At 40.3% G+C, this 20,820-nt stretch overlaps 1 protein-coding gene across 1 annotated transcript; it reads right to left on the bottom strand.

Annotated features, from left to right (window-relative positions):
* Positions 1-1,062: 1,062 nt before the first annotated feature.
* On the bottom strand, positions 1,063-19,675 carry LOC134464310 (protein mono-ADP-ribosyltransferase PARP12-like). Its single transcript, XM_063217776.1, has 9 exons — positions 19,648-19,675; positions 15,497-15,540; positions 15,040-15,130; positions 14,547-14,619; positions 14,304-14,373; positions 13,208-13,338; positions 12,342-12,490; positions 1,267-1,565; positions 1,063-1,152 (listed from the first exon to the last, which is right to left on the bottom strand). Exons 1-9 carry the CDS (start codon positions 19,673-19,675, stop codon positions 1,063-1,065), a joined length of 975 nt encoding a protein of 324 aa, XP_063073846.1.
* Positions 19,676-20,820: the final 1,145 nt, after the last annotated feature.

Genomic DNA, 20,820 nt, shown 5'->3' with positions numbered 1-20,820 from the left:
AAACAAAGCCGGCTTATGGGTGTCCACTTTCACTTTCAACACCACACAAGATAAAAACGCGTCTTGTCACCTCGACTTGGAAATCAAATCTTTATTATTACAACAAAATAAGCAATAGCCTTTTGTCTCCTCGTTCTCCTAATGTACAGGTACTATAGTGGAAATGTGAAATAAAGACGGGGATATCTGCCGGGAAAGTGGATCAAATAATAGTATCCATCTGAAGGAAGTGCAAACGTGATTGCAGTTGTGTGAAGTGAATAAACGAAGCATCGAACTCATAAGCAAGGGGGAGAATCGCTGATAAAGCCCCTTAGAAGTGGAGAGAGCTGAATGCAAGGAAGGGAATCTGCCTAATTACAGAAGACGAAGAAATTTAATTCGCACATAATCTCAAAGCCAATGTCTGTCTAATTTAGTTCAATGCACATTTTCGGCAGAACCACTAGAGGCCGCCATAAAGTTGTTTACATCGGTGTGTTTATGTCAAAGTTGCATTAGATATCTTTAACATGGCATCGCATCTGATACCACACCTTAGAAAAGTAACACATTTGGAGACGTCACACACCCTTGGTTCAAAGTTGCAGCTTAGTGGGACAACCTAAATTTATTTTATTGTGCGTGAATGGCAGATGAAAGATTCCACTGACTAAGCATTTATTTATTAATGTAGACAAATATGTATTATATTACATAATGTACTTATCAGCCATTTTTCCCCGGCACCCTGGTTGAGAAACACTGGCGTATAGAATGCTGATCCTGTGTAGGTGTATATCAGAGAAGGAGGAGAAGGAGACGGGGGGAGGTGGAGCTTGAACAAATACAGGTGTATGACTGGTGGATTCCACAGGAGGAGGTGGAGCTTGAACTGCACCTCCAGGGAACCCATTGGTGGATTCCACAGGGGGAGGTGGAGCTTGAACAAATACAGGTGTATGACTGGTGGATTCCACAGGAGGAGGGGCCTTAACTCATTGACAGTAAATAGAATTGACGCCAAATCAACACTCTTTTGGCCTCCATTCTATTTACTCTCAATGGCCTTAACTACAACTGCTACCTGTGGAAGCTGAAGGAGGTGGAGGTCGAGGAGGAGGTGGAGGTGGAGGAGGAGGAGGTGAGGCCTGAACAAATACAGGTGTATGACTGGTGGATTCCACAGGAGGAGGGGCCTTAACTGCAACCTGTGGAAGCTGGAGGAGGTGGAGGAGGAGGAGGAGGAGGAGCAGGAGGAAGAGGAGGATAGGGCGAGGGCTGAACTAAATTAGCAGATGCCCCCTGGTTGGGAACCACAAGCTCATCGGCTCCTTCATATTGAATGAGGTACTCCGGATAGATCTGGTTCTTCTCAAAAATAACGAACGTACAGGGATTATTGACTTGATTCACACAGCTGTCAAAGGCTATCCCCTTCCATTGCACCTTGAGTGGAGGCCTCTTGTAGTGTCTTTCTCCTTTGGTGAAGTCTCCCACCAGAGCCCGGCACACAAAAACGGATTTAGTTCCCAGGCTGTCAGTGTAATCGTTGGAGTACACAGCATCTCTGGCGAAATAGGATCCTATAAAATATAGTACAGACGTGTGTTTTAGTGATGAGGTAAAACAATGGGATGAAGATAACTCAGCATTAGGTAAGAATGTCAGCAAACACATCCCCATACACTGTACGTCTTATCTGCGTATATCGTCTCAAAGTTTCCATGCTAATACAGGGTGTCCGCGGCTTTTTAAAAAGTATTAAAAGTTGATCAATTCAAAAGGCAAAATTTAATGGCCTTAAAAGTTGTAAATTTGCTCAAAAGGTATTATTTTTTTTTAAAAAGAGCTATTTTTTTTTATTTTTTTAGCATTTTGATTCTTTCATTTGATTCATTTCAGTTTTAGCATTTTTGATTTGATAGCAATTTGAAATTAAGTGGTCACGTCAGACTTTTAGCCCAAAAGTTGTCGTTTTGACTCCCGACCCGCCTGTTTGGTTCTCGCCTCGTTCTCCTCCATGACTGAGGTACCCTGAGCATGGTACCGTTCCGCCGCACTGCTTCCTTTTTGCAAAAATAATGTCTTGTTAGGACTCGCAACGAAGTGCCGTGATGGTTGTAAAAATGATCTAAAGGAAGTGGAAAAAGGTATTAAATGGTAGTAAATTTGACTTCAGCAATGGTGTATATACCCTGTAATAACACCACTGGCGCTACAGTGCATATTATTTCAATGCACTGTCCTTTACTATATACTAAGAAAGTGTTTGAACAGTTTTGTTGCAAAACGACGGATCACCATTGTTGACTCTTGCATTTTATTATAGGAAATTACTGTTCAAAAGTCCCATCATCTACAGCAGTGGTTCTTAACCTGGGGTGCGGGCACCCCCTGGGGCTGCGCCAGAGATTTCAGGGGGTGCGCAGAATTTTGTTTGTCTTGAGGTTGTGACCACAATTCTGCTTCCAAACATTATAATTAGGTCAAATCAAGACCAAATTAAAACATGTGTTGGACCTAATGTAAGTCATTAAAGTATTGAGTAGAGTCTATTGTGAATAAATTGACTGCATTTATACATTTTATGAAAATATATCCATTTGAATTCATACATATAGGTTGCTATTACTTAAGTTGTTTTCTGTCTTGTCTGCTTTTCCTCTCTGTATTTCTGTCTGTCTCTGCGTCTGTGGGTTTCCTGGCCCTGCGATGCTGGCCCTTCCTGCTTTCCAAGTCAGAGGGACTTTTCCTACAATTGTCCTGGCAGATAGCCAGATGTTTCCAGGTTGACATGAAGATTGATAACTTTGAAAGATGACGTTAGCTTTTAGGACCAAATAAAAGCATGGCTACGTCTCGGGTGGAGTTGGGCTGCCATTTTCAATGTACCATCTGTAAGGGCAGATAACCCATCGTCGCTCGCAGATTTTAAATGCTACCTCTGTTTCTGTGTGTGTTCTTTCAGGTCAATTTGATAAGGTAATACAGTGAAATTGTTAAGGTGATATAGTAATTTTATTCACATGTTTTGGTCCTTCGATAGCCGAACTCAAAAAAATTGTCCTCCCTGATATATGGAGACGTAAGGACGCCTGGACACCAAGTTTTCACTGGGATCCTGAAATAGGTGACTTTGCCTCACTACGCCTTCATATTCAGCGACGACTGACTGAGTAAAGAACCAACTGCGACCCACAGGATAGAGGTAGTATGGATTCGGATTTTTTATTTCTATTTTTTTTTTTTTGCCAGGATAGCTCGTTCCTGGGGTGACAGGTCATTGTTGATGCTGAAGAGTGTGCGCACCACGTGAGAGTCGTGGATCTTAGATGTTGAACTCTGGTCTTTCCCCCAGGACCGGGGCTTGACGGCATTCCGCAGACGTGCGTAAGTAGTTGGACTACTTAAGTCCTGGCTAGTGGCTGGTTAGGCATCAAGACCTAGGCTTGACGCTGTAAGCCCTGTAGGCTGTAATATACGTGAGTCCTTTTCAGGCAAGCATACCGGTATATAGAGTTTAGAACTCCGGGCATTTTTCGATGTAGCATTGTAAATGGCCTGTATTTGGTACTTGGGTTTGGAACCTGGGTAGCCTGTCTGTGGTACTTGGGTTTGGAACCTGGGTAGCCTGTCTGTATTCTGTCCTTGTTTTGTTGCAAGACAATGGGTTCTCATCATACGTAAGGTTTAATTTATTGCATATCAGAGGATGAGCAGTACTTCCCCGCAGTTGGCTGTTAGCTAAATGTGTAATGTAATAGTTGGATACTGAACAAATTCTGTTTATGGCAATTTTAGACTTCTGCAATTTGGCTTTATATTTTCTAAATTTTGTCATAATTGAGACAGAGGATGCTTCCCCGAAATGCAGGGCTATTTTACTTCTCAGTGTTTAATTTAGAACTGCAGGTCGTACAGTAATAGTTGGACATCTTTCTGTTTTGTTTTGTCAAAATTGATGAAAGTTTTTTTCCCCTACTTTCCAATCTGTTAAAGCTGTATGCCCACAGATTGGAGAGGGGGAGAATGGTTGGTCAGTAACTTTCAATAGAAGATGACCATGAAAAAGAAACAGTAATGAATAATAATAATAATAATAATAGTAACATGAAAAATGAATTAGAAAAAAGCAAATATATGACAAACCCAGCACATGGGATTTTAGGGCCTAAAAGACTAGTCAAGGCCAGACAAGTTGAAATAGGCCTCGGACCAATCAGATCAGTCCGTATAGAGTCAAAAGACTCACTGTCGTGGTTGGGACTATTTATTCTGACCAGGAAGTCCATCTTATTTCTGAGTGAATGTGTGTAAATGGGAAACCAACTCTTCTTAAGAGCTTAACTTACCTTAACTCACAACACTATAGTATTTGCAAGTGGCAAAGTTTTTTTTATGTTTTGTTTTTCTCTTGGCTCTAAATTATTTTTAGCCACTTGTGTTGCCTAAGCCGGTGACATATGGTGACATTTGAACCTTGGCAAGACGCTGAGGTAGTCTTTCTCTGTGATATTTTGTTTTGAGAGTCTAACTGGTGGTTTGGAACCCCACGTTAGTTGTGTCTCTTGAAGCAAGCTCATTTTGTGTCATGAGTAGAGAGTAGAGTAGAGTAGAGTAGTTTATTTGTCACATACAAAGCCATAACCAAGGTTACAGCTTGTAGTGAAATGACGGTTCTGGTACAACTCCACACCGTGCAGAGATCATAAGACTTAAAATGTGAACATAAATACACACATTAAATAAATAAGCAGTAGGCCTATAGAAAATGTTCATAGATGTCAGATTGTCCATAGCTGTGTCAATCGAGGCGAGAGTTGGACGCGTCGCATACAAAGCAGACAGCTGTGCGGTGTCCGAGGCTCCGGGTGGATACGGTGCTAGATGAGATGAGACTACATCGCGGGTGGCAAAACTGCATGCTCTCACCTCACGCTATAGGCAACACTGTGATGGTCCCCATTCATCTGGTGTCCGTGACCTCTTGTAGTCAGTAGTGCAAGGCTTGTCGGGATGACATTGTTTCTCTGCCAGGGCGGTTGGTAGGCTATGCGCATTCTGATCTCCATGGAGTTCCGTTGCGCTGCGGTGATCCGACAACATCGATTTGGATTAAGAAATAAAAACAAAAATGCAGACGGCAATAAATAGCACTAAAAAGTGCTTTCTATAAACACATCATCATATCTGTCCGAAATGTTGACTTCATATGGACTAAATAGATTTAAAAGATGAAAAAATTGCACGGTTTTGACGGAGTTACCAGAGAGGCAGCCAAACAATGCGGCGCCATGGCAACTGAGTAACACAAGTGAACATGAGTAACACAAGTCGTGAGCCTGATCATGGTGGAGATATTGAATTTATGGAAAAAAGGCATTCTGGCTCCTCAGCTTATGTGAGGCGATGGAATGTAAACTATGGCTTTAATGGAAGCCTTACAATTGAAAATTGTGAGGCCTTATTAGAAAATGTGCTTCTTCGCCACAAAGAAAAAATGGATGAGTATGAAGTAGAAGCCAGAGTGTGTGAATTATGGCTTGCTGAAGCGAAACTTAGGAATATGCAACTGAAGCATAAGCAAGCTGACAAAGTACATGACAATGATACTGTTGTGTATGTGTCCAATGACCATGTGATGGCTGTTACAAGGTGTGAGGAAGGAGGTCAATATCACGACCCTCCAGCTCCACTCACACCACCCTGTACTCTAGTTGTTCCCCCTACTCTCCCTGACGCTCCTGCCGTAGCACGAGTTGAACGGACGCCTGTCCCATTTCCTCTCTACTCACACAATGTGTTAAAGGGGGTGATGACCCTCGAGGTCAATTCTGCCACCCCTACAATGAGTAGAACAAATACTCGCTCCCAATCCTCAGTAGTGGAAAATTATTCCCAGACTGCAGATCGGGACTTATTGGATGATTTTCGAGCACTCTCTTTCCCAAAGACTGAGAATCCAGTGCGTGGCAGCCGTGCCCAGAGGAGGGGGAGGGGTAGAGGACACTTAGGGTGTATGGGTGAGAGACGAAAATATAATTTGTGCTTTGCATGTGGCATGACGGGTCATTGGGCTCGAGATTGTTCCCTAGATAAGAAGAACTGATTTGTCCAATCTCTAGTGTGCACCCAACTTGCTCTTGATGGAGTAAAAGTAGCTCGCCATGGCAATAACAATATCAGTCGCAGGGATGCGTAATTTGCAAAATATCCCTTCCACTTTGTCAATGAGCAGTGAGTGTGACATAACGTAACACTTTTTCTAAATTGATAGGTTACCTGTCTGTATGTCTGTGTTTGTCTAAATGGGCCCATGTATATGTTTGTGTCCATGTCCATGTATATGTTTGTGTCCATGTTCATGTTCATGTTTGTTCATGTATATGTTTGAATGCCGGCTGTGTGAATGCTGTGTGTGTGGGTGTGTGTCACTCCCCGGTTGTGTATGTGAGTGGTTTGCCTCACTGAGGGTAAAGTGAGAGAATGAGTGATTGTGCTGTCTAGTGAAGGACGGTCTGGTCCGTGTGGGTGTGATCCTCCAGAATGTCCAAGAGACATTTGACTTTCCTGAGTATAAACAGCAAAACATGGAATGTGTTTTTATTTACTGCAAAGTTATTTTTGGGGACCATTTTTGTTCTGTCGCATATGATGGGCTGTGTCGACATGGAGGTTTGTCATCCTGTTCTTTTCATTTTATTTTTACACATTTTGTTTCCACAATGTATTTGTTTTTGTTTCTGAAATTTCATTGTGAACCTGCATGCTCAAGCTTTTTATAGCCAAGACCATTTGAGTAATTTGAGTAGTCTTTGCAACTTTCACATGTTTCATAATCCCTAATGGATCTGTTTGTTTGTTTTTTTGTGTTTTAATACTGGTTTTGAACGTAGGCCTAAGCTTTTCTGAGGAATGGTTCGGTTTTCTTTCCCTTTTTCTTTTAATCCGTTCAGACATAGTGTTATGAATTTCCTGTTACCTAAATGGCACTACTGAACTTGTGATGCATTGTTCGCGACACTGTGTTGTCATTGTCCTGCAGTATGGTGATACTTAACTTTTCAATGACAATTACTGGATGTCGCTGGAGGTCCGGTGTGCATGAAGGCGCTTCCTCACACTGGGGTTGAGTACCTCTGAGAAGCGACTGTGCCGTGAGTGGGGTTTACCTAACTGGACTCACTAGTCTAGTCATTAAAGCAGTAGGTTTGTTTTACTATCTCCCAACTGTGATTTATTTCTTTATTTTATTTGTCTGTTTTTGTTTTTATTTTTCTCCCCTCTGTCTGGATTTGATTTTGCTTTAAGTATGGTTTATGGTTGATTGGGTCAAGATGTACAAGTTGGGTGAGATTTAACCTTGCATTTTATATAAGCCTACTTGTTTCAAAATATTATGAGAAGCAGTTATGACTTAATTGTATTGCTTTCAAAAGTGGTTATGTGCCACAGTTTCATGTGAGGACTAATCTCATCCTATCTTATTTGTGACGATGCTGACAGCAAGGTGGTTTGTGTTGCCAGTTTTATGAATTGTGTGTAGTGTTTTGATGGCATGTGTTCCCAAACTTTGTTTTCCTCTCCATATTTTAAGTGTGCTGTCCTTACTGACAAGAGTTGGGATAGGACCCTACATCTACCATGACCTCATGAACGACGGACAGTGAGACCTGCATGCCTTCTGTTACAAAGTGATTTATGCAGGCCTAACTATTGTGAGACTGAGACATGAGACTGTTTCATGTTATGTTTTGGGATTACATTGCTTTCTTTTTCATCATTTTGCTGTACAATGTTGTCCTCCCGTAATAGTGTTGTCTATTTTAATTTCAAGTACAAGTTATGAAACGATGCTTTGGGTTGTTTTGGGTTTTGTTTTGTCAACACTGTTGTTGGTAAGTTTGAATGAGTGTGTGGGTCCTTTAGAGTAAGACTATTGAGTGCTTGTTGTAAGAAGGCAATGGAAGAGACAAGGTGGTGTGGAGTCTTCCATTGTGGTGAGTGTAAATGTCTGTTGTTTGTTAAGTAACTCAAAATTAGGAAAATCTTAAGAAAACGGTAGAGAAATACAGCAACACATAGACTAAACACATTGAGTCTATTTAACTTCTAGTTATTTTCTTTGGTTTACCTTTATGGGATTTTGGTTTGTTTATTTCTTTGAAAGGTTTAATTTCAGTTTGGGACATCACCTAAGATGTCTGATTTTATTTTTGAGTCACTGCTATTGATAGCTGTAATAATTCTCTTAACATTACTCAGTGGAGTCTTTTTAGCATCTGTAATAACACATGTTATAATCAGGGATGTGTGTGTGTGTCTCTCCCTCTCAGTAGAAGAAATTTTACGACCTGTCGTAAAAGGACACTGCATGCAGGGGTGCATGGTGACAGAGTGGGGCAGACACAGACTGTGAGTAACGCTAAATTTGAGACCGTAGGAGTTTAAGGTAATGCTTTAGAGCAGTTCAAAAACTCATTCTCATTCTCATTTTTAGTTTCATTTCATTTTTCATTCTTATTTTATTTTGATTTCAGTTTGCACAGTTTGTTTATTCATTTTGGGGGTTTTTGAGTTATTTTGCCCACAAAGGCAATTGGTTTATTTGATCACTTAGAGCTGATGACATGAAGTTTGCTACGCTTGCACACAAGGATACTTAAGTCAAAGTTAGATGTAAAGCATAAAGACTATAGTTAGTTGACATGTAGTCATATCTGACATTGATGATCACATACAAGTACACTTTTTGGGATTTACTTTATTTTGGGGAACTTATTTTATTTTGGTTAACGTTAACTTTGGAGACTTGGAGTTTTAATACTGTAAGCGTGCGAAGCATTCGTGAGATTGCAGTAGGCACAAAGTACCTCTCAGATATGAGAAGTTGACCTGTTCCACAGAAAATAATTCTATTCTCTGTGGAAGGGGGGTAGAGTGTAGAAATTTTAATTATTTTGCCAAAAGAAGTGTTATAGGTCATGAACAAGTTCACTAGAATGCACCATACATGCATACAACATCATATAGGTTGAGGTTTAGTGTATACACTGACACTGATTGTTGAAAATGGTAAAATAATTTGGGTGTGTGCTAACATTTATTTGTAGTTACAGGTGGAAATTGAGGAGTGGTCGAAGAGGAGAAAATCATCATGGAAGGTTGCCAGTGGATGATCTCTCTGCCTCTCTGAGAATCTCTCAGAGCTGTCTCTCAAGGACAGAGCTGTCTCTCAAGTGAGGGAAAAAAGTTCAACATGGACAGTTGGACTGATGTCATCAAAAGGGTTGTCTCTGCTGAGATGATCTGTTGCTGTTTCCGGAGGATCAACGACTGTCGTTTTGAAAGTTTTGTGGATTAATGGACAGTGTTCTTTCTGATTGTGGACTGAGTTTGTTTCAAGTGACAAAGGGGCGTCAGGAGACGTTCCAGGAGTTTCGATGGACAGAGTTCAAGGAGCTGAGGTCAGTTGGACCTGATGGCAGGTGTGGGCACAAATGCCAGGACTGGATCCTGCCAGCTAGAGAAAGGCTGGAGGAGTGCAAAAGAGTCGCTGAGGGTTTGCCACAGTGCCATGCAGGCAAGGAGCTGATGCCAGCATCCACGGACTGGTGCCAAAGAAATGTACCAGAGATCGTCGAAAGATTGCTGAAAGACTGAGTTGAACGGTACTGGATTTGTAGGGGGTGTCTCGTGATACCTTCTCCTCAAGGGGCTCGGCCGAGTGTTTCCAAGGCTCGGACAGTCCTCATCTGGAGGGGTGCTATGGACACATGCAAAGACTGGATCTGACGGAGCAACGACAGCTGCCCATAAGGGTGGCCACGAGAGAGAGAGAGACAGAGCGATGGGCGAGGAGAGAGAGAGAGAGAGAGAGAGAGACTGGTCTGGCAACAACAACAACAACAAGATGGACATTATGGACATTAGTTAGTGACCACTTCTGCAAGTAAGACAGGTTAGGGGTATACTGCACAACTAATTGTTTCACTGAGTTCATCTTTTCCATTATTTTATTGTTTCATTTAATTTGCTGATTATTTTATTATTCTCAGGAAATTTTCTGATTTCAGGTTTTGAAGTGAATTGCATACAGTTGCATTCAACGTTTAGTGAGGAACATACTGATGCTGATTTTACAGGAGTGAATTCATTAAAGGCTGTCGTGCCACATACAAAAGTTTGAATAACATATTCACATGGGTTTGCAAACAGTGGGTGGTTCAATAAAGGGGCCATTCATAATTTCTTTGGGGAAAAAGTTTGGGTAAACGAGAGTGTCAACTTTGAAGGAAGTTTCATATTTTATTGACTGACTGTTGTACATTTTAGTGCTCAATCTTTGCCACAACAAGGTTGGGGAGGTATTTGTGCTCCTGTCTGAATGACAAAAAAACTGCTGATTTTGAGAAAGTCGTTTCCTGGACAAGCATGGGTACAGCCTTGTTAAAGAATTGAGACAATTTGGAACTGTTTATAAATTCCAGCCTAACTAATATGGAGCAGACTAACGCAGTGTAATGGTTCTGAATGGCTATGACCTTTATATTTTAACATTTTCATTCTACACACCATGCGTAAAAGCCATGGTGATTGTTAAGTAATAATGGTTAAATTTTCATAAACAGGAGGGATATGTGAATAAATTGACTGCATTTATACATTTTATGAAAATATATCCATTTGAATTCATACATATAGGTTGCTATTACTTAAGTTGTTTTCTGTCTTGTCTGCTTTTCCTCTCTGTATTTCTGTCTGTCTCTGCGTCTGTGGGTTTCCTGGCCCTGCGATGCTGGCCCTTCCTGCTTTCCAAGTCAGAGGGACTTTTCCTACAATTGTCCTGGCAGATAGCCAGATGTTTCCAGGTTGACATGAAGATTGATAACTTTGAAAGATGACGTTAGCTTTTAGGACCAAATAAAAGCATGGCTACGTCTCGGGTGGAGTTGGGCTGCCATTTTCAATGTACCATCTGTAAGGGCAGATAACCCATCGTCGCTCGCAGATTTTAAATGCTACCTCTGTTTCTGTGTGTGTTCTTTCAGGTCAATTTGATAAGGTAATACAGTGAAATTGTTAAGGTGATATAGTAATTTTATTCACATCTAAGAATCCTTGTAATCATTCACTTAAATCATTTTTTAGTGTGTATACACTATACACTGGGTTGGGGGTGCGCGGCTGGTCTTTGGCACAGGTTAGGGGGTGCTTCAAGAAAAAAGGTTAAGAAACACTGATCTACAGTATGTGTGTGTGTGATTTAGCTCCCAGGTTGTTGGTGTAACTGTTGGACTACACAACATCTCTGGCAAAATGGGACCCTATGAAACACAGACGTGTAATCTTTCAGCCAGCATTTTAATCAGTGGTGTAGTCTACTTTTTTGTAGTGGGTATACTGTATATTTAAGCATTTTTTGAAGTGGGTATACTGTATATATTTGTGCTATTCTAAATAATGGATCAATCAATTTTAGGTGGGTACACTGAAATCCCTGAGATTTTGAAGTGGGTATACTGCGTATACCTGCGTTCTACGTAGACTACACCACTGATTTTAAAGGTGCACTGTGTAGGACGGTGGCCAGAATAGGTATTGGAACTATGCTGCTGATTATGGAAATTGTGCCACACATTGCCAAATTTGATCTTTTCATGAATTTTACTTAAATAATACATTTATATTTACTAGTATGACCAAACTACAGTAAGTTGTGTAGTTAAAAATTGAAACTGAAAATTCAAAAAGCCAGACATGGAGAAGATGCCCCTTGTGAATGTATGAAAATTGCTAATTTTCCCAGTCCAAATGAATATTTCAAATGTGATGGTGGTGGTAAATATTTGTTAAAAAAAAAAGGTTAACATTTGTGAATGTGCAGCATAAAATCTGAAAAGAACCTGCTAAAACTATTACACAGTGCACCTTTAAATCAATTATTAGTTAATTTTGTTTCAGACATGTCAAAGTCAGCTGTCAAATGTCATGCATCAACATCTTTGTGACCATCTGATGAAGACGGAAGTCTCGTCGTCAGGGAAAAAGATAAAACATTTACTTGTGTGAAACAAAAGAAACATACGAATTGTATCCTATCTCATAATAAAGACATACAAATAAAAATAAAAAACAACCTTTGGGGGGCGCTGTAGCGCAGCACGCTAAGCCCCCCACATTTGGGCTTGCAGGCCCACGGGGATCCCGGTTCGAGTCCGGCCGGGGTCATTTCCCGATCCCCATCTCTCTGTCCCACTCACTTCCTGTCACCATCTCAGACTGTCCTATCAAATAAAGGCATTAAAGCCCCTAAAAAATGTTTTAAAAATAAAATAAATAAAAATGAAAACAACAACCTTGGCCATAGTATGCTCCGTTCCTGCCAGAAACTCTCCAGTCGATATTGTCACGGCAGATAGCGTCCACATGTTGTGACCCAGTGCCATAGAAGAGCAGTCTCTCGTCAACGTCTTTGCAATTTTTGGCTTTCATGTTGTCTCTCTGTCTGTTGAATATAGGTGATCAAGATACTGAGTGTTTCTTAATTAGAATTTACGTTCATAAACACCTTGAGTACAAGAGTACAAGATCTAATTAATTTATTATACAAGGGTCAACACACATATTCACGGCTCTAAATTAACTTTTTTCATCATCAGCCAAAATTGCTAGGATGTAAATGCCACTAGCCAAACACACAGGGTACATTCCAATATGCAACCTTGCGTCCTCCACTTGTGCTTGTGGCCTCACATTTTGCTGATGCCACGCCTCCATGGAGAAAAACATTAAGTTTGCCCGCCGTCCGCCTAGCCACAACCATTTCTGAGGGACTATCCCGTTTGCAAATGAGAAAATGACTTTACAACTGTGGTTTTGCAAGAAATTGAAATATAATGCTGTTGTCAGTGATTTCATCACGACGTACTGTATTACTTCCTGGTACGAGGCCACAAGCACAAGTGGAAGACGCAAGGTCACATATTGGAACACACCCAAAGTCTCTAGTAAGATGTAAACGGGCCACGCTCTCATTGTGACGCAACACCTTCGGCGTTGCTTCTAGTCAGGCCAAGAACAATGCAAATATCATTTCTGATCTCCCAGAGAAAATGGATGTCTGAACCAACTTAAGGTACATGATTAATCTATAAAGTTGAATTGAATTGAATAAATAACGTCTATGTTTGTTTGGAAATATGGAAAATAAATATAAACCTACAACTTGAAGAAGTTCCACAAGAGTAAATTCTGAATCCGTTCAATAGATAAGATGTTCCATCCTGACATTGTTCTGTTGAAGAGACTAAGGATTGCTGAGTATTCTGATGATGATGTCTTCAGATGTATTCTCTGTTAATAGAAGGACATCAGATTTATTAAAGGGACACTGTGCAGGAAATGGTCAAAAAAGGTACTGCAACTATGCTGCTCATTGAAACTGGGCTGCCTATTGCCAAATTTGATCTTTACATGAAAGTTTACTAAGTAATAAACACATATTTTCTAGTATGGTCCAAGTAGAGTCATTTTTGCAGAAAAAAAATGCTATTTTTGGAAATTCAAAATGGCGGACCATGGAGAAGATCCCCCTTTTCATGTATGAAAAGTGCAATTTTTCCAGTCATAATGAATACTTAGAATTTGATGGTGGTGGTAAGTATTCATGAAAAAGGTAACATTAGTGAATGGGCAGCATGAATTCTGGATATAAACAACTAAAAATCTCACACAGTGTCCCTTTAAGGTGAATTCAGGTAAATTGGGCCACTTTTTCCCATTCACTTATATGCAAAAAAGTGGCCCAATTTACTTGAATTCACCCCTACATTAAATTAAAAGGTAAGCCTACAAGGCCAACTCCAGCTGTTCACAAAAGAACACCCCACCCTACCAAGAGTATCAAATCAGTCAGAAAATAGAAATAAAATGGCATAAAATGAACAAGAATCAGGTGAATAAGGTTAAAAAGAATGGAATGGTCAAAAAAATTACAAGCCCCTGGTGGCAACATGTGTGAGGAAATTTTAGAAGTTTAGAATTTTAGAACTAAGCTTAAACTGAGAAAATCTGTAACACTTTACTATACCGGCATCATATGTATGACATAACAGTGTCGTAATGCAGTCATGCATGTGTTATAAACATTTTGTCACTGCCATACATATTTTCTGACTATGTCATTAAGTTTAAGTTTATGACAATTACATAGTGTTTATGACATGTGCATCACTGCGTTATAACACTGTCATGTACAGTATAACCAGAAAATCTTATGCGCTACAATGCATTTCTTTGTGTATTTAGTTTTACTGTACCTCATACCCTACTGAGGGCAACAGCTTTGAGTCCCAATAAAGTGGTGTACCGTTGCGGCCCAACTTTTCACTGCACAAGAAAAAGGGGACAAAATGAGGATAAATGTGGACATGTAAACATGTTGTCCCTTGTCTGTCTATGCCTAATGCTGGCCCTATCAATCAGTAAAGTACTATGTAGTCATTTGTCTGGTGAATTAGTGAAATATAAAGTCATTTGTCCAGTGTAAGTGAAAAACTCACGTTGCATTCTGAAACATTGGTCGTCTTCTCACACGCCTGACCTTGTGGGTAGTGAGGTTTCTTTGGACCATATCTACAGGGTAAATGTCACACAGATCAGATGAAGGAGAGCATTGTGCACATCCCAGGGAAAGGTGTAGGTCGAAGGCCAACTGTAGTTTTCAGAGTGAGAAGTCAGCACACTTAGAATCCTTTTTGTTGTATTTTATTATTTCATGGCAGGATAACGTTTCGACCTCAACAGTCTTCTTCAGATTAAGAATGAATTCTGGAAATAAACAACTAACAATCTTACACAGTGTACCTTGAGTTTAAAGACTGAGTTTGGTTCACCTTAAAAGGATACCACTGTGAAAATAGCCTGAGTCAATGATGTTTTTTGGAACTCAGACGTCAGGTGGTACAACCATAGCTATCAATTCAATTCATTAGTAATTTGGTAATTAATGTACAAGCAACACATTTAGTAGGATAGGAAAGTAGGCTACTGTACCTGGAAAACTGAGCTCATACTCGAAGAGATCGAGAGCGAATTTCACTGTTTGTTTTCCACCATGATATCGCCTCTCCAGGCCTCCACATGTCTGTGGAGGAATACAAAAACAACAGGGCAGTCATGGGTACGCGGTTAGAGCAGGGGTTCCCAACCTTTTTCAATTTGGGGCCCACTCAAAATTGTCAAAAATGTTCGGGCCCACCTCTGATCCAATTAAGACTAATACTCAAATAAATCAACAGCAACACACACACCAAAATATCCTTATTGTTTTTGGAAAATGATTTCAAGGCCCACTTGGATACCTTCGGGGCCCACCAGTGGTTGGGAACCACTGGGTTAGAGCATCAGACTTGTCGAAGGTTGCCGGTTTGACTCCCGTCCCGACCCACCAGGTTGGTGGAGGGAGTTATTAACCAGTGCTCTCCCCCATCCTCCGCCATGGCTGAGTTACCCTGAGTATCTCTAGAGTAACTGCCCAGCTGCGCAGCACAAAATCTGTTCGCCATGTAACATAAATGTGGAGCAGAAGTCATTCCCATATCGTCAGCTTGCTACCAAAACCGCCTAAGTCCGATTTTGGGGTTTTCGGAAAACAGGGAAAAACTAGGCGCCAAAGGGGGCGCCAAACATCAGTGGCGGTTCTAGGAAATCTGAGACCCTGGGCAAAGAGCAATTGTGAGTCCCCCCTAATCATTTTTGTCAAAGGAGATTATTGCAGAACTCCCCTTTTTTACTCCCCTACCACATCTGCATCATCCTGTCATAATGTCTGTGTCATTGGTCCACTACAAACAGTACCTGTCTAAGATGTTAATTTATTTTCTTTATTTATTTTGAGTGAAGCTGCAAGTCAAACATGAAATGGCTCCTAAGGAAAACAAAACACTTTAAAATAAATTATTTTAATGCAGCACAACAATGCACTGCGCAAGATTTTCATAGTTATACTATCACTGATTCTTGAGAAAGCGGCTAAAACATGTCTCTGCAATAAACTGCCAATTCTGTTGAAAATAAACTACATTTTCATGAACAAAATGAATCCAGGTAAAGACCCAGGGGTCTGTTATACAAATGTACAGTCGTTTGAAATATTTAAGTGTAATTTTATTACTTTTCATGGCTATAAACCTGCCCACACCCTGTAAAAACAGCTGTCCCAAGGACAGACATCATCATTTCAATTGAGTTAAAATGTAAAAATCACTGATATTATTGAATAATATCACCCTGATGTGAAAGTCCATATTGAAGTGGTTCTGCAGATATGCACATAGTGCGTGTAAAGCAATATTTACTACTATTTTCTGATTGCTCAAAGTGTGTCCAGCATATTAGTCACCACCGTCAGATTTTTTTAAAAAGACAATAAAATCAGGTATGCACAAGGTCATTGTCATTACTTAGGACCCCGTTTCAAACCTTTAGCTCTACTGAATACTTCACCATCACTGAAGCTCCTGTAAGTTTACTAATTTGCCTCAATTTGTTAATTTGTTTGGACACTGATACTGTCCCAACCATAAACTGTCAACACCGTCGGGGGGTTTAATAGTATTATGTTACATTAATGTTAATTATATATACATTTTCAGAAGCGGCATGAAGCCCCTAAGAAACAGAGCGAAAACGAAGTGGCTAATGTGAGCAAAAAATGCACAATATGTAAAAGAGTGTTTTTTTGTCTTACACCGTCAGATGTCACCACCGTCAGATTTTGTTCCGCTCATCATCTTGTTCCATATTTTACTAAATTGTGCTGGTTAATGAAACATTACCAGACATGTTAGTAATAATTGTGACCCAAACTTATACTCCAGCCTCCACTGAAGTGCATTTGGAGGGTTTTTTGTCACAAAACCTGACGGTGGTGACATCTGGTGTAGTTCACAAAAAAGCATGTGTTTTACATGTTTTTGACAAGTTTTAAGAATATGCTTCCAATAAGTATCTACAATTATGTTGAATTGTAAAAGTAATTCACTTAAATACAGTTAACATATTTTTTAACTTCTAATTCTGTCTGACGCTGGTGACAAAACCAAGAAAGAGCCCATTTTATGAAAAATGTAAAACATGGGGAGCTTGGCCAATACATTCACTGCACAGCCAAGACCTTCATCTATGATAATACACCTCTATATTTTGGATTTGAACAACTTAAAACCTGTTTATGCCACATTTTCAATAATCTAGGCCTACTTCCTAGAGTATCTAACAAATGAAGAAAAAACTCATGCACAAACATACTGTGCACACACAAAAATAAAGTGTTTATTCTAGATGTCATTGACTTGAGAGGGCTATTTATTTTGCTAAATGTAGGTAATAATTAGGTCACTTTCACCACCTTCAGATTACTGTCACCACCGTCAGTTCTTAAGTCACCACCGTAAGAAGGAGTTTTGGACATTTTAAATGAATGTCCTTACAAAATTTTCCTTTGGAGTTGTTGAATTACCAAAGTAATTGCAAATTTAAGCCTACACGAATATTTGTGAAATTACAAAAAATTGTTTGATCTATTTAGGCATTAAGTAAGCATTGTCTGACAGCACATATTTTTAAATTAGAACACATGAAGCCGTATTAAAATAGAATGAAAGTGAATTTTCAACATTTAAAGGCGTACAGTGCCCTCCATTATTATTGGCACCCCTGGTTGAGATGTGTTTTTTAGCTTCCAATTATTATTATTTTTCTCTAAATAATATGGGACCTTAATGGAAAAAAAGAGAAAAATCCAACCTTCAATACAAGTGCATTTATTCAGTGGGGAAAAAATCCCACATAAAGAAATAATTATTTGACATCAAATAATGTGTGTCACAATTATTAGCACCCCTATTGTTAATATTTTGTACAACCCCCTTTTGCCAACAAAACAGCACCTAATCTTCTCCTATAATGTTTCACAAGATGGGAAAAGACAGAAAGAGGGATCTTCAGCCATTCCTCTTTGCAGAATCTCTCTAAATCATCCAGAGACCTGGGTCCTCTCCTCTGCACTCTCCTCTTCAGCTCACCCCACAGGTTCTCAATGGGGTTGAGGTCTGGGGACTGAGATTGCCATGGGAAGAGCTTGATTTTGTGTCTGGTGAACCATTTCTGTGTAGATTTGGCCATATGTTTAGGGTCATTGTCTTGCTGAAAGACCCAGTGACGACCTATCTTCAGCTTTCGGGCAGAGGGCAACAGATTTTGATTTAAAATGTCCTGGTATTTCAAAGCATTCATGATGCCATGCACCCTAACAAGCTTCCCAGGGCCTTTGGAAGCGAAACAGCCCCACAGCATCACTGACCCACCCCCATACTTCACAGTGGGTATGAGGTGCTTTTCAGCATGCGCATCTTTCGTGGCACGCCAGACCCACTTAGAGTGTTTGTTGCCAAAAAGCTCAATCTTGGTCTCATCTGACCAAAGCACACGGTCCCAGTTGAAGCCCCAATACCGCTTGGCGAACTCCAGACGTTTGCGTTTATGATTGTGGGTGAGGAAAGGTTTTCTCCGTGCATGCCTCCCAAACAGCTTGTTGGCGTGTAGACAGCGCCTGATGGTTGATTTGGAGACTTTGTGACCCCAGGATGCTACCATTTGTTGTAATTCTGTAACAGTGAGCTTTGGAGATATTTTGATTTCTCTTACCATCCTCCTCACTGTGCGTGGTGGCAAAATAAACTTGGGTCCTCGTCCAGGCTTGTTTACCACTGTTCCAGTTGTTTTGAACTTCTTAATTATTCCTCTCACAGTAGATATGGGCAGCTGCAGTTGAGTGGCAATCTTCTTGTAACCTCTGCCTGACCTGTGAAGGTCGACGCACATCTGCCTCACTTGTATGCTGTGTTCCTTTGTCTTTCCCATGTTTAAGAGTGGATAAGAGAAATGGCCTCGGTGTCACATCATATTTATACCCCAGGGAAACAGGAAGTGATGAATTACTAATTAAATGTTCCTACATACTCTGGTAAACTTTGTAATCTACTGTAGAAATGACAGAAATGCTTCAATTATATTTATTTCCTGGGAATTGTTAAGGGTGCCAATAATTGTGGAACAGGTGATTTAATGAAAAATAATTATTTTTTAGTCAGGGATTTTTTTATTTTCCTACAATTCATTTGAGTTGAAGGCTACATTTTCCTAAAATTTTCAGTGTGACAGTATTCTTCTGCAATAAACACTGAATTTATTTTAAGGCTTTTAACACATCTCAACCAGGGGTGCCAATAATTATGGAGGGCACTGTATGTGTGAACCAAAAAATACACATAATCACTTAAAAACTCCAGATACATATGCAACCAAATCAATACACTTTTTATTGCTTTTAAATTGTGTCTGACGGTGTTGACAAAAAACAAGGTATGATCGGAGAAAAACCTGATTTCTGAAAAAAATTCAAAATGGGGAGATTGGCCTTGTGCATTTCTGAAAAGCCAAGTCCTTTGTCTACGAGGATACTGTATACCATATCATTTTGTAATTCACTTCGTTTTTTTCTTTCGAGATTACAACCTGTTTTAGCCACTTTCTCAAGAATCAGTGCTATTCTTTTTTTTTCCAAACTTCAATCCTGGATATGGTGAATTATTGAAATACTTTTGTAGACCTTGTAACAATCTAGCATGCTGATAAATCTCATGTCCAACAGATTTTCACAGATTTCTTTTACTTTCTAGCACTTTCAGTCATGTTTGCTTCCAATGAAGCATTATTTATATTCTCATCCAAAGTATTACTCTTTTTGTCATTGTGCCAGAGCAATTACTATAATGGTAATACATTCATTGCTCATATCAGGGCAGATCCCGACTGCAGTGCCACACAGAGTATGCCATGCAGTGACGCCCAATCTCCATGTTGAGGTCCCATCAGTCATGGAGGAGGATGAAGGGGTGGGGCACTTCTTTGGCCCTTGTACCTCCTCACAAACTGTCTCCTCCTTGTTTATCATCTTTGCTTAACTTCTGCTCCTCTCCATGCTCATAGAACGGCCCCACCCTCCCAACCTTGCCCATGACCGAGGTAACCTGGTCATAGAACTGTGCCCCGCCCACTTCAACACCACGACCGTGGCATTCAGAATATGGTATAGAACCACTACTGGATACTTTACACATTGGAGTTGGTCATCCTACTGTGTATGCAATAATACATTACACCAATGACTAGATAAACCCATTACTATTCCAAATATACATTATAAAACAATAGATAAGGATATGATGCAGTCTTCTATAAATCTGTGATATCATCAAATAAAGCACATGATTAATAATTGCTCAATTCGTTTCAAGGCTACAACTATTAATTCATGGACACAATTTCTAACCAGGATGCTTTACGTGGGTCTTAGTGCACATGCACGCTGTACAGCCTGCGCGGTACTACTCCACCAAAAACAAGCCTCATGTAATCTTCATGTTAGTGTTTAATACCCTTACCAGAGGGGGTTCACGCACCGTTGATACTGCAGCTAGTTGGCGCTCGCAGGCGAGTGAATGGATGTCAATGTGGTTTTCACTTGCCCACTTTCGCCCCCTAGTGGGCACCCAAGAGGAAAGGCAAAGCTTACTGGCTGCAATGGGAAACAATGAGTGAAGCCTCTCCTCTACTGTAATTTCTCTGTCTTTGGCTGCGTTCCAATATGCAACCTTGCTTCCTCCACTTGTGCTTGTGGCCTCGCCCGCCTCCTGGCCCCTCCTACGTGGAGAAAACAATAAAGTTTCCCAGCTCTCAGCCTAGCCACAACAACTTTTGGGGGCCTGCTTT

This window comes from Engraulis encrasicolus, chromosome 15 (genome assembly GCF_034702125.1).
Source record: "Engraulis encrasicolus isolate BLACKSEA-1 chromosome 15, IST_EnEncr_1.0, whole genome shotgun sequence".
Taxonomy (NCBI): Eukaryota; Metazoa; Chordata; class Actinopteri; order Clupeiformes; family Engraulidae; genus Engraulis; species Engraulis encrasicolus.
Note: the sequence above shows the minus strand (reverse complement) of the source record. Positions and strands in the feature narration are given on the sequence as shown.